The sequence below is a fragment of the Mastigoproctus giganteus genome, chromosome 4 (genome assembly GCF_048544385.1).
Source record: "Mastigoproctus giganteus isolate SK-2022 chromosome 4, ASM4854438v1, whole genome shotgun sequence".
Taxonomy (NCBI): Eukaryota; Metazoa; Arthropoda; class Arachnida; order Uropygi; family Thelyphonidae; genus Mastigoproctus; species Mastigoproctus giganteus.
This window is the reverse complement of record NC_143578.1, coordinates 1,694,515-1,707,944: the sequence shown is the minus strand read 5'-3', so window position 1 is coordinate 1,707,944 and position 13,430 is coordinate 1,694,515. Positions and strand designations below refer to the sequence as shown.

At 37.1% G+C, this 13,430-nt stretch overlaps 1 protein-coding gene across 1 annotated transcript in view; it reads left to right on the top strand.

Annotated features, from left to right (window-relative positions):
• Positions 1-13,430, top strand: part of FASN1 (Fatty acid synthase 1) — a 371,433-nt gene that overhangs the window by 174,973 nt on the left and 183,030 nt on the right. Inside the window, exon 15 of the mRNA XM_090372546.1 lies at positions 2,060-2,233. Within this exon, the coding sequence (XP_090228672.1) occupies positions 2,060-2,233 (174 nt within the window). The remainder of the gene's footprint in view (positions 1-2,059; positions 2,234-13,430) is intronic.

Here is a 13,430-nt window from a genome sequence, read left to right as displayed (position 1 = left end):
GATCCACAAGTGATGGTATGGACACGGATAAGATCAGGCATATGGGACCCTAATTTTTTGATTGACAATATTGTTAAAGGAGAAGCATATTTGACATGATATGTTTCTCCGTGTAGGAATTCTTCATACCTTTACTTAATAGTATTGTATTATCTAAATTGTCTAAATGCATGACTGTGTTCTCCTGGCGGGAATGTGCACCACAATACTTCACATTTAGTATCTGATTATTCCTTGATGTTGAATTTAATGATAATTTGATTTGAAGATTGGTTTTGACAACTGTTACCAAGTCTGGGTGCCACTTGATTTCTTCTGTGGACATTTGAAAATTGTGTTAATCTCTGAGAACGATAGCAGAACTCTAGCAGCAAATCTGATTGTGCACAAATAGTGAAGACACATTATTGTTATTGTGAGTTCAAGCATTGTGTATCCTTGAAATCAGGATGTGTGAAATATTTTAAAATCGGCTGTAATTTTGCTTATGAACTGAATTGACACATAAAAATTATTTGTAAAGTAATTACATTTTACTTATTAGGGGGCATGACATTTGCCCCCCTCTGTGTATTTAGTATTAGTAGGGGAAATTGATGATGCAAGGAAGCAAGCTTATGCAATAATTTGAATAATCCTTCCTTAGAGTTATTTAAACTACCCACATTCACCAGATGAAGTACGTTCCAACAATTAATTACTCTCTGGCTGAAAGCAAATATTTGCATATCTGTTCTACAACCATATTTTTTAATTTAATTCTGTGAGTAAGGATGCCATCAGCATTTAGTTTACTCAATCCATTTAAAGCCTTAAACATTTCAGTCAGGTCTCCTTGCATTTTTTCTATAGACTAGTTTCAAGAATCAAGTTTTGTTTTTGGTAAGATTACCAAATGTATAATAAGAAAATAACAGAATGGTATCCAAAAGGAGCTAAAAGAAAACCTGGAAGGCAACAGTGGAGATGGACAGATAAAATTCAAGAGTTAGTGAGCAGTAAATGGGTGGCCATTGCATAAAACAGAAGGAACTGGAAAGTTGGAGAGGCCTTCATCATGTAGTGGATTGAAAACAGCTGATGTGATGATGATGTTGATGACCTTTTAGTGTTGACTAATTTTGTTGCTCTTCTTTGCATTTGTTCCAACAGATTCATATCCTCCCTAAAATGAGATTTCCAGACCTGTATGCAATACTCAAGATTCAGCCTAACTATTGCCTTGTACAACAGCAACATACACTATCCTGTCCCTGCTGGCAAAATTCCTGTATATCTTTGACAGAACTCCATGAGGTGTCCTAGCAGGCTTTCTTTTGATTTTTTGATTGTTTAAATATTCATTAATATTTAAGTTCCATTATGAATCAGTGGGAACTGTTGGTGAATGCAAAAAATAAAATTGTTAAATAGGAAATGTTCAAAGAAGTAAATAAGTTTTTACTTATTGCAGTTACTAGTGCATCAGCTGACAATGGGCTATGCATTTTTTGTGCACATTGTAGACTCAATTTTGCATCTACGATGTTAGCCTAGAACCATAGCCAGCTCATGGGCTATATATATGTACAGGATTTGGTTGATGCTTTTCTCAATTATATTTCTTTTTTTTTTTTATTTAGTCCTAATAAAGTGAAATATATTCTGTCATTTTATCTGCTGTTTGAAATCATTTAGTATCAAATTTTTGTTCATCTATTTGGATTCCAAGTTGCATTCATGGAATTATTATTTTTTTTTCAATTATGTAGTGTATTACCGTGTGCCATATGAAATTAAAATACATTTGTGCTGTGATCTCATATAAAGCGATCATTCATCATGTATTGGAGTTTGTTATTTCACTGTAAATGAACTTCAAGATCTACAGATATTTTCAAAATATCATTGTTCCAACCTTGTAAAATTATCACTATATGTAATAATTTTACAAGGTTGGAACAAATCAGAGAAATACCAGATAATGGGGATTGCAAGGCAATATAAGTCTTGATTAGGGGTGCCCAGCTGTTAACAGTAATCATCAGATGTTAATTTGAAACCTTATTTTTTTATATAGCAAACCAAGGAAAATTGAAATGGGATGGAGAATGGATAGTATTCCTAGATACAATGCTTCAGTTTGCAATAATTGGATCTGCATGGCGAACTCTCTGTCTTCCTACTAGAATTAATAGTGTTGAAATTGATCCTGTTTATCATAAAAAATATGTTGCAGAACTGTCTGATGAGGGTAAGTTGTTTCATATTTTTATTGTGTGTATTTGTATTAATTTAACTCAGTTAATCTGCTCCATATATCTGTAAATCACATTTGTTTTAACATACAACTGGGATAATGCCATATCTGTTCATACTTGAAAGTATTTAATTCAAATACACTTCTCAAAGATCACATCTAATTCAGTAAATAAGAACCATCTTCAAACACATCAGCTGTTACATTTCACTGGAAGGCACAATTTTGAGTTTTGAATTCTTTTTCCAATTTTGGATATTGAGGAACTTCAGTCAACCAGTATAAATATATAAAATATTTACCTTCCTTGAATCTTTTTTGCATTTAAAGTTCTGTTTTAAGTTCTCTTCCAGTGAAATGTAACAGCTGATGTGTTTGAAGATAGTTCTTATTTACTGAATTAGATGTGATCTTTGAGAAGTGTATTTGAATTAAATACTTTCAAGTATTTAATGCAAATTTCAAACAATGCTCTCTTATAGTATTGTGTGTACTTAAGTTTTAAAGGTAGAAAGTGGTTACAAAGGAACTGGATGAAAAAAATAATTTTGATATCATATACATTCAGTCCTCGTATAGCATGATAGTTGTGTTCCTAGAAACCCTCGTGCAATGCAAAATTGTGCAATATTAAACAACAGGTCCTATGGGAAAAATAGGGTTAGGTGCTGACCACCCAAGATTGAACACACATTTGTAACCAAAACATTACCAAACACAATAAATAATTGTAATTAAATAGTTACGTATTTTATTACGTAATAAAATATTGCTAATGCTTTTGCTATTATCGTAAGCAAACTTGTTCTTTGTTTGATTTGCTATCTAAACGGATGACAGCCATTCCATCTCTTCCAATTCTTTGTGTTTTGATCTAATGGATTTTAATTACACTGAGTTGTTCCTGCTATGAAAGTTTTTATTTTCTCTGCATTCTTTCTAATTTTCAGCATTGCCTCATTTAGGCTTGTAGCACGTGCTTTCACACGGTCTTTAATTTCGCTCAAAGCATTTCACAATTTCATATATTTTTTTCTCTATCGATAGTGGCAGACTGGACATAAGCCTTAAACCTTTTTTGGCCATAAATGCTACTATGAGGCCACTACACATTTTCCCAGGTAAGAATTTTTGACCCAGTTTGCCTCTGTTTACCGCTATTGCTTTTCTTTTTCTTTCTGAATCTGTAGTGTCTTCACCAGGATGCTTCCTTTTCACACCTTTTAAGTATTTTACTCAATTTTAGGGAATAAAGCACAATTATAAAATGAGGAGGCACGCTTGATACAAATAAACAAAGCTGTGCGCATGTAGCAATTGAATAAACAACACTGTAAAGGCAGAGACAACTCTGTTAACACCTCACTAGCTCACATTTTATTAAAGCACATTACTGGGGGTTACTGCCATAAAACAATAAAAACAATTTCCATTTGCATTTCTGCTAGTTGAATCTGTTATAAACTGGTAGTAAACTCAATCTAATTGCATTTGCGATAATACCAATAGCTGGAATTGTGTGGGTTTTTACGTTATTATGGTGAAATCTGTTTCCCCTTCACTGATATAAAAACATAAATACATTTTCCGAATCTTCTATTCATTCCTATAGTCTTGCGTTCGGTTGGGGTGATTCCACATTAGACTGCCATTTATTGTAAACACAAAGGCGAATCGTTCATAAGCGAATTCGGTTCGTGTTATATACGATATCATTCCTCTATTTATAAATCATGTGTGATCGAATTCGTGTAGTGTAAACACGTGTTATACACGGACTGATGACTGTACTTGAAATTGGAGCAGAATGGTATTAAGGATAAGTTGCTACAATGGATAAATGGATGGTTGAGTGGGAGAAGACAGAGGGTGATAATCAATGAGTGTTGCTCTTCGTGGACTAATGTTATTAGTGGAGTCCCACAGGGTTCAGTGTTGAGTCCACTGTGTTTTGTATATTTATCAATGATATCGATGAAGGTATATCAGGCTTAGTGTCAAAGTTTGTAAATGATACAAAGGTTGACAGGGTTGTTAATGACAGTAATGGCAGTGTGCTACTGCAACAGGATCTAGAAAATTTGGGCAGATGGGCTGAGAAGTGGCAACTGAAGTTTAACATTGACAAATGCAAAGTACTGCATATGGGTAGAAGTAAGCCCAGAGAAACGTACCAACTGTGTGGTACTACACTTAGGGTGGTAGAAAATAAAAAAGACCTGGGAGTAATCGTGCAGTCAGATAAGAAGTTTTCTGAGCAGTGCAAACAGGTGGCAGGGCAGGTCATGGGGTTTTGTCAATGATATATAGGAATTTTGCTAGCAGAGAAAAGGAGGTGATTGTCCCTCTGTATAAGGCAATGATCAGGCCACGCCTTGAGTACTGCGTACAGGTCTGGAGGCCTCGTTTTAGGAAGGATGTAGATTTGCTTGATCGGGTACAGAGAAGGTAGTAGAAAATAAAAGGTGAGGGAAATGAAGGGCTTAAGTTCTGCAAATTGCAGTGGCTGGAGACTAGGCACCTGCCAGGTGATCTTATTTGAGGTGTATAAGGCCTTGAATGGATTGAGCACGCTGAATTCTGATGGGATTCTTCCATTTGTTCAGATTACGAACTTAAGGGGGCATAAATTCAAATTGAGGAAAGACAAACGTAGAATAGATGTGTGGAAATTTGCCTTTAGCCAAGCGGGTGGTTGGGCTGACCTCCCACCTGGCTACGGAGGTCAGCCAGGTGGGAAGAAGCAGCAGTGCGTAGCACACGCTTCTTGATTAGACCGGGGTTTGAGCCCGTCACCACCAAATACGGAGGATGCGGAAAGGTCTGGGAATGACCACCGCATATCCTGGAGCAATATGGCCTTAGTTGCTAATGCTCCTAAAAACCAAATAACAACAACAACAACATCATCATCATCATCATCATCAGCCATTTTCAATCCACTGCAGGATGAAGGCTTCTCCAGCAACTTTCCAGTTCCTTCTGTTTTGAGCACTGGCCATCCATTTACTACTCAAAAACTCATGAATTTCATCTATCCATCTCCGCCTTTGTCTTCCAGGTTTTCTTCTAGCTCCTCTTGGGTACCATTCTGTTATTTTCTTAGTCCATCTGTCATCATGTCTTCGAGCTATGTGTCCTGCCCAAGACCATTTTAGTTCTTTAGTTTTGATAAGAATATCCTTTACTTGAGTTTGCTGCCTAATCCATGTGTTTCTCTTCTTATCTAACAGTCTTATTCCCAATATAATTCATTCCATTCTTCGCTGTGCAGTTCTTAGCTTCTCTTCCATTCTTTTGGTGAGTGCCCAAGTTTCACTTCCATAAGTCATGGTGGGGAGTATACATTGATTCATTATTTTACGTTTCAGACAAACTGGGATATTGCTCCTCAGTATGTGACTATATTTCCTGAATGCTATCCATCCAAAATTTATTCTTCTCTTGACTTCCAGCCATTTATCATTATTACAGCTAATAATTTGTCCCAGATAAGTATATGACTCCATCTTTTCAATTACTGCTCCTTCAATCATTATTTCCCTTTCTGTGGCATATACTTGTTCATCATTACTTTTGTTTTAGCCATATTCATCTTTAGTCCAAAATCCTTACTAACTGTGCATAACTGATTAAGATTTTCCTCTAATTCTTTGGGATCGTGGCTTATGACCACAATGTCATCTGCAAATCATAAATGGTTTAGGTACTCTCCGTTCACATTGACTTCTTTCTGCGACCAGTTTAATCTTCTGAAAGCTTCCTCAAGAGCAGCAGTAAACAGCTTCGGAGATATTGTGTCTCCTTGTCGAACTCCTTTCTCGATTTTAAATTTGCTACTGTCTTTGTCTAATCTAATAAAGGATGTAGCACTCTCATATATTTTCTCCAAAATCATAATATATGGAGTATCTATGCCTTATCTTTCCAGTGCCCGAAACATTGCTTAATGCTGTATGGAGTCAAATGCCTTTTCATAATCCAGAAATGCCAGGCATAATGGTGTTTTATATTCATTTGCTTTCTCCATTAGCTGTGATATTACGTGAAGGTGATCCATAGTTGAGAATCCTGGCCTAAAGCCAGCTTGCTCTTTCGGTTGATTCTCATCAAGTATTCTTTCTAATCTTAGTAATGACCCTTGTGAACAACTTGTAGATAATGGGATAACAAGCTAATTGGCCTATAATTTCCAATTTCTGATTTATCTCCTTTCTTATGCAGCAAAACTATGATTGCATTATTCCACTGCTTAGGCATCACACCTTTTCTAATGCACTTTGTGAAGAGCCTTGCCAGTTTTTGTGTTATGTCTCTTCCTCCCAATTTTAACAATTCTACAGTAACTTCATCTTTCCCCGGGGCTTTCCGATTCTTCATTTTCTTCAATGCATGTTCTACCTCATCAGAAAGAATATCGGGTATGTCGTATGTGTTGCTACTTTGCAATCCATGTTCCCCACTTCTGGTATCATTCCCTCGCTCCTTGTATAATTCTCTATAGTAGTCTTCTGCTATTTGAATTATGCCTTCTCTGCTGTTTATAAGTACACCATTGCTATTCTCATTTGTCTTTCTGTATTACTGCTCATGGCTGCTGATTTAAATCCTTTGTTTTCCCTTAATGCTTGTTCAACTTTTCTTGTGTTAAATCTTCTTATGTCCTCTCTGAGTCTCTTTCTAATGGCTTTGCATAACTCAGTATGCTCAATTTTCTCCCTGTCAGTGTTTTTCTTGCTCTTCATTTGTCGTCTTTGGTTCATCATGACAAGTGTTTCTTGACTAATTTTTTCTTCTTTGGATTTCTGTTTCCCTATAGGTTTCTTGGGCTTTATCACTTTCAGAAAGTTGTAATATTCCTCGTCGATATCTTGGTCCTGAGCAGTTTGCAGAAGCTCAAACTTGTTCTTAAGTTCCAGTACATATGCTTTTTCTCCTCCTCTGTTATTTCAAAGACCTTTGTATTATTTACTCGAGTCAGTTTTTTCCTTTCCTTTCCTACATCTATATCAAGTGTACATCTTACCATTCTGTGATCACTTCCAACATTTACCTTATTCAGGACGGTAGCATCATTCACGATATATCTTCTGTTAGTGAGGATGAAGTCTATTTCATTAGTTGTTAATCCATTTGGACTCTTCCATGTCCACTTTCTTCACCCTTTTCTTGAAAAAAGTGTTCATTACCGACAGTCCTTGAGATTCTGCAAATTCCACAAGTTTTTCACCTCTTTTATTTCTTTCACTAATTCCAAAATTTCCTATAGTTCCTCTTTCTGCGCTGTTTTGCCTTTTTCCAACCTTAGCATTGAAGTCCCCCATAATAATAGTGTAGTGGGTTTTCTGCTCATCTAGAAGACTCTGAATTTCAGTGTACATTTCTTCAACCTCTTCATCATCATGGCTCGATGTTGGTGCATAGATCATTATAATCTTTATCTTGTACCTCTTAGAAATCTTGAATATTAGTCTTGACACCCTTGGTGATGTACTTTTGAATTCCAAAATGTTGTTTTTAAAATCTTTATGGACCAGAAACCCAACTCCACCTTCACTCTTTTCACTGTTTCCATTGGTGTACAGCAGATTTCCACTTGATAAACTTATAAGTGATTCATTTCTTGTTTCAGCCAAACCGATGATATTCCAATTCACATTTTCTAATTCCTTTTCCAGCTCTAATATCCTGTCTTCACCGATGAGTTGAGTGATCGTACGTTATAACAGGCCAAGTTCAATTTCCGTGCATGGCAGCCTGGTCGTACCCAGAGATTCTTAGTACCCTCTGCTTCCACTCTGATCCTCTCGCTGCCGTAAGAGGGAGAGTGAAAGCTGCTGGGGACTGAGGGCCATTTGTATTGTTGTGCTCTCATTGCTGGAGGGTTTGGTCTTTTCCTCTTCACGCTGACCAGGCATCTTGAAGAGAACCACTCTACACGTTCGTTGCCACCTAAGTGACGTAACAGGGCTTACCATCGAGAAGGTATGCATGAGTGGATTTTAGGGAGGCAGGCCAACCAGACTTCTCCTAAATCTTCTGTAATAGAGAGATATTGGATCCATCAGTGTTTTAGGCTGAGTGTCTGATAACACACAGGATACCTGTTCCCCTCTAAGCGGGTGGTTAATTGCTGGAACAATCTTCCATTTGTCATTGTGGAAGTTGATAGGTTAAATAAATTTAAGGAGGAACTGGACAAACATTTAGAGGAAATTGTTTTGTAAATTTTTTTTTTTTTTTTTTTTTTTGGCTGATGCTGCATAAACCAAATGCCACTACTGCTGCTACTACATTGATTGAATTTCTTTTATCTGCTTTCAGATTTGGCCAGTCACAAATTTAAGTATTTAATATATATTAAATAATAATAAATATCAGTTTATTGGTTAACCAGCTCAACTTATATATATATATATATATATATATATATATATATATATATATATATATAATAATCAATTTTATTTAATGGTATCTATATGTAGGAATTAGGTGTATAAGGACCAAACTAACAAGTTAGTAAAAGTAAACTAGCTTTAGCCTGGAAGGCCTATATAAAATTATATTAACGAAAATGGAAATAAAAATAAAATGATGATGAACAATGAAAATAACAATAAAAATTATAATAAACATGAATTTGTAAATATGATAATAAACGGTGAAAATTGTAAATAACATTCTCTCACATGGTCATCGGTCTGCTATTTCTTCGGAGACTTTGAGCAGACTGATAGTCAGACTAAAAGAATGACTCATACCTACCCATTTCTGTTGTCCCCATTCCAGTTTTGCCTGATTTTAATTTTTAATTTTTTGGTGATTGTATTGAAATTAATAGAAATTAAATAGGAAGTGCTAATAAATGAGAAAAGATAATGTGTTTAATTTAAATTTTGAGTTAAATTTAAATTTTGTAAGAATCAGCAAACTGCAATTGGTGACACAAAGCCCAACGGGTATGTATCAGATTAAATGAGAATGGGTTCTTATTTCCTTTTTGTTCTGTGGTGGTCAGACTGAAAGGAATCAATTCCCTCCTTTTGGTTGTTTTATGTGTTGATTAAATGACACTGTGTAGCTGCGCTTTTCATTGACTATGGCGTAATGGTGAAATTGTTGTAGGCAATATGTCCTATGTCAATGCAAATGTTCTGATAGCCTTGAGAGGGTTTATTAGCATTAGCATTAGCAGGGGCATTTGATGCAAGAAAGCAAGCTTATGCAGCATTAGCCAAAAAAAAAAAAAAAAAACCCACTTCCACCTCACCCCTCTGTTTCATTCCAAATACCTGTCCAGCTGAGCCTTAAACTTATTTAGGCTATCAACCTCCACCACAAGGGATGGAAGTCTGTTCCACCAACCAACCACCCGCTGGCTAAAGGCAAATTTCCTCGCGTCTATCCTACATCTGTCTTTCCTCAATTTGAATTTATGCCCCCTCAGGTGATTTTTCTGAGCTAGAGGAAGAATCCCATCAGCATTGAGCATGCTTAAACCATTCAACGCTTTATACACCTCTATCAGATCACCTCGCTGGTGCCTAGTCTCCAGACACTGTAATTTGCAAAACTTAAGCCTTTCTTCGTAAGAGCACCCCTTTGTTCCATTCACTAATCTTGTTGCCCTTCTCTGTACTCGTTCCAGCAGCTCTACATCCTTCTTGAAATGAGGCCTCCAGACCTGTATACAGTACTCTAGGTGTGGCCTGACCATTGCCTTATACAATGGAATAATCACCTCCTTATCCCTGCTGGAAAAATTCCTGTATATCATTGACAATACTCCATGAGCTACTCTTGCAGCCCGTCTGCACTGCTCAGAGAACTTCATATCTGCCTGCACAACCACCCCCAAGTCCCTTTCATTCTCTACCACTGTCAGTGTAGTACCACAGAGTTGATACGTTGCTCTGGGGTTGCTGTTTCCCATGTGTAGTACTTTACATTTGTCAATGTTAAACTTCATTTGCCACCTCTCAGCCCATCTGCTCAACCTTTCCAGATCCTGTTGCAGCAGCATAGTGTCAGTAGTGTCCTTAACAACCCTGCCAACCTTTGTATCATCTGCAAACTTGGACATTAAGCTTGATATACCATCATCAATATCATTTATAAATACAGAAAACAATAATGGACCCAACACTGAGCCCTGAGGGACTCCACTAATAACATTATTCCACGATGAGCAGTGTCCATTGATTACCACTTTCTGTCTTCTCAACCACCCCTTTATCCATAGCAGCAATTTGCCTCCAATGTCACACTGCTCCAATTTGTGTAGCAGTCTTCCATGTGCAACAGTATCAAAAGCCTTTCTAAGATCCAAGTATATAATATCAAAGCTATTCCCTGCATCCAGTTCTTTTGTGACTGCATCATAGTATCCGATCAAATTGGTCAGGCAAGACTTCCCCTTAACAAACCATGCTGTGTCCGAGCTATAACTGAAGTCTTGTCTAAATGATCCTGCAGTGCTTCTTTAACCAGTGCCTCCATTAATTTTCCTGGAACAGAAGTTAAGCTCACAGGTCTATAATTACTTGTGTCAGCCTTTGATCCTCCTTTGTGAATTGGGGTCACATTTGCACATTTCCAGTCTATGGATACCTCCCCTGAGTCCAAGGAAGCTCTCATAATTATGGCTAAGGGTTTCCTTACTTCCTTTGCTGCCTCCTTTAATATAACTGGATAGATCCCATCCACCCCGGGTGCCTTTCTTGTGTTTATCTTCAACAATTTCTCCTCCACTTTACTCCCAGTTATTTCAAGATTCTGTAGCTTACTGCTAGAGTTGAATACACCTCTGGCATTCCCCTCGCTGAATAACTCCTCATGTGTGAATGTCGATGCAAAATATTCATTTAGTTTGTTAGCTACCTGAGCAGGATAGACACAGCTTACCCATCAATATCAAGTGGACCAATCTGATTCATCCCCTTCCTTCTAGAGTTTACATAAGTAAAGAACTCTTTGATGTTTTTCTTTGCATCCCTTGCCAAGGATTTCTCGTAATCTGCCTTCGCCTGCCTAACCTCCTTTGTAACTTAGTTACAGATCAACTTCTATCTATCATAGGCTTCTGTGTCATGTATTAATTTGTATGTATCCCATGCATTTTTCTTCTCTGCCATATGCCTCATTAGATCATCTGACATCCATTTTGGCCTTAACCTTGAACAGTATTTCTTAGTTGGTATGTAAAGCCTAATAGCTTCCAAGATAAGTTCTTTGAATGCTTCCCATTTTGAATTTGCTGTTGGTAACATCATCAGTTGGTCCCACTGTATAGAATTTAAATACTGTCTCAGTCCATCGTAGTCGCCTTTACGGAAGCAATAACCCTTCCATTTACCCCTAATGGTAGTTACCTCTTTGAGTAAATCCCACTTCCGCACACTGTGATCACTGCCACCTAGTGGTTCATTTATCTGCAGATTCTTAATGCATGAAGAATCACTGCTGATAATCAAATCAAGAGTATTATTCCCTCTAGTTGCCTCCCTAACATGCTGATGTAGAAAACAATTATCCAATAAATCCACAAAAGCCCTCCCAAATTTTGATCTCCCAATGCTTATTTCGCACCAAACTGACTCAACACTGCACTGTCCAGTGATGTCGACTGGCTTCACTTCCTTGGTTTTTATGTGTTTCTTAACTAATAGCATAACCCCTCCCCCTTCCTATCCTGTCTATCCTTTCTGTAGACGTTGTACTCCCCAAATTCCAGTTCTGCATCCCTTATATCTGTGTGACACCACGTCTCTGATATCCCAACAATATCTGCCTTTGATGTTTTGAGCAATACCTCAAATTCATCAAATTTGTTTACTAAACTCCTAGCATTGGTGTACACGCAAGTATACCTGCACCTGTTTCTATTCTTAGCTACCCTAACACAACCCACGCGTTTACTTGTACCGCAATGGCCCCCAGCAGTCTCTGAAATATCAAGCATCTTGTTTTTCAGGCTTCTGCTCATTCTAATAGAAGCAGTGCAAGAATCTCTTTCACCTCTGCCAGTGGCTACTGTCAATCTGTTGGTCTTTGTCTCCCCCCAAGCTAGCAGTTTTCCGACCCACCTAACACTGCCTCGATAGCATCAGCAAATATTCTTGTACCCTTTCTATTTAAGTGTATCCCATCCCTGTAGAAGCAGTTTTGCAGGCTTTCTTCTTCTGTTTGAATTTATGCCCCTTTATGTGCATAATCTGGGGAAGGACAAGAATCTCATCAGAATTGAGCTTGCACAAACCATTGAAAGCCTTAAACACCTCAATCAGATCACCTCTCTGGTGCATAGTCTCCAGACGTTACAATTTACTGAACTGAAGCCTTTTTTCATAAGAGCACTCCTTCCCTTCCCCAATCTTGTTGCCCCTCTCTGTACTCGTTCCAGCAGCTCTACATTCTTTCTAAAATAAGTCTCCAGACTTGTATGTAGTACTTAAGATGTGGCCTGACCTTATACAATGGTATAATCACCTACTTATTCCTGCTAGCAGAGTTCCTGTATATCATTGGCAAAACTCAATGAGTGTATTGCAGATGTTTTCTTCCTTGAACCTTTATAGCATTTAAAGTTCAATATTTAAGTTCCATCAGTTTTATTTTGGTTAAGAACAAAAATAAAATAAAATTTGGTTATTTAGTAGAATTGTTTATTATTCTGAATATAACAAACTGACTGCCTAAAGCAGGGCTTGGTAAATCTAGGCAACAGTTCACCATGATAACTAAAAATATGACTGATTGATTAGTATTTTTTTAGATAAATCTAGTGGCTGTGAAATAGAATTGTGATTTTCATCTTTCACCATCACTGTGGTCTGTATTGTTCCAATGATTGGTATGACAAAGGTAGAGTCAATGCCATGCATACAAGAAGTATTTAGGAAGTATTTAGACTTTAGAATTAAATTTAGTAGAGGCATACGATGCAAGAAAGAAAGCTTATACAGCATCAGCCAAAAAAAAAAAATTTTTCAAAATTCACTCCAAAAGTTTGTCTAGTTCAGCCTTAAATTTATTTAAGCTGTCACCATTCACAAATACAGATGGAAATTTGTTCCAGCAATCAACCACCTGCTGCCAAAGGCAAATTTCTGCACATCTATTCTACAACTGTCTTTCCTTAATTTGAATTTATGTCCCCTCAGATGCAGAATCTGAGCAAGAGGAATAA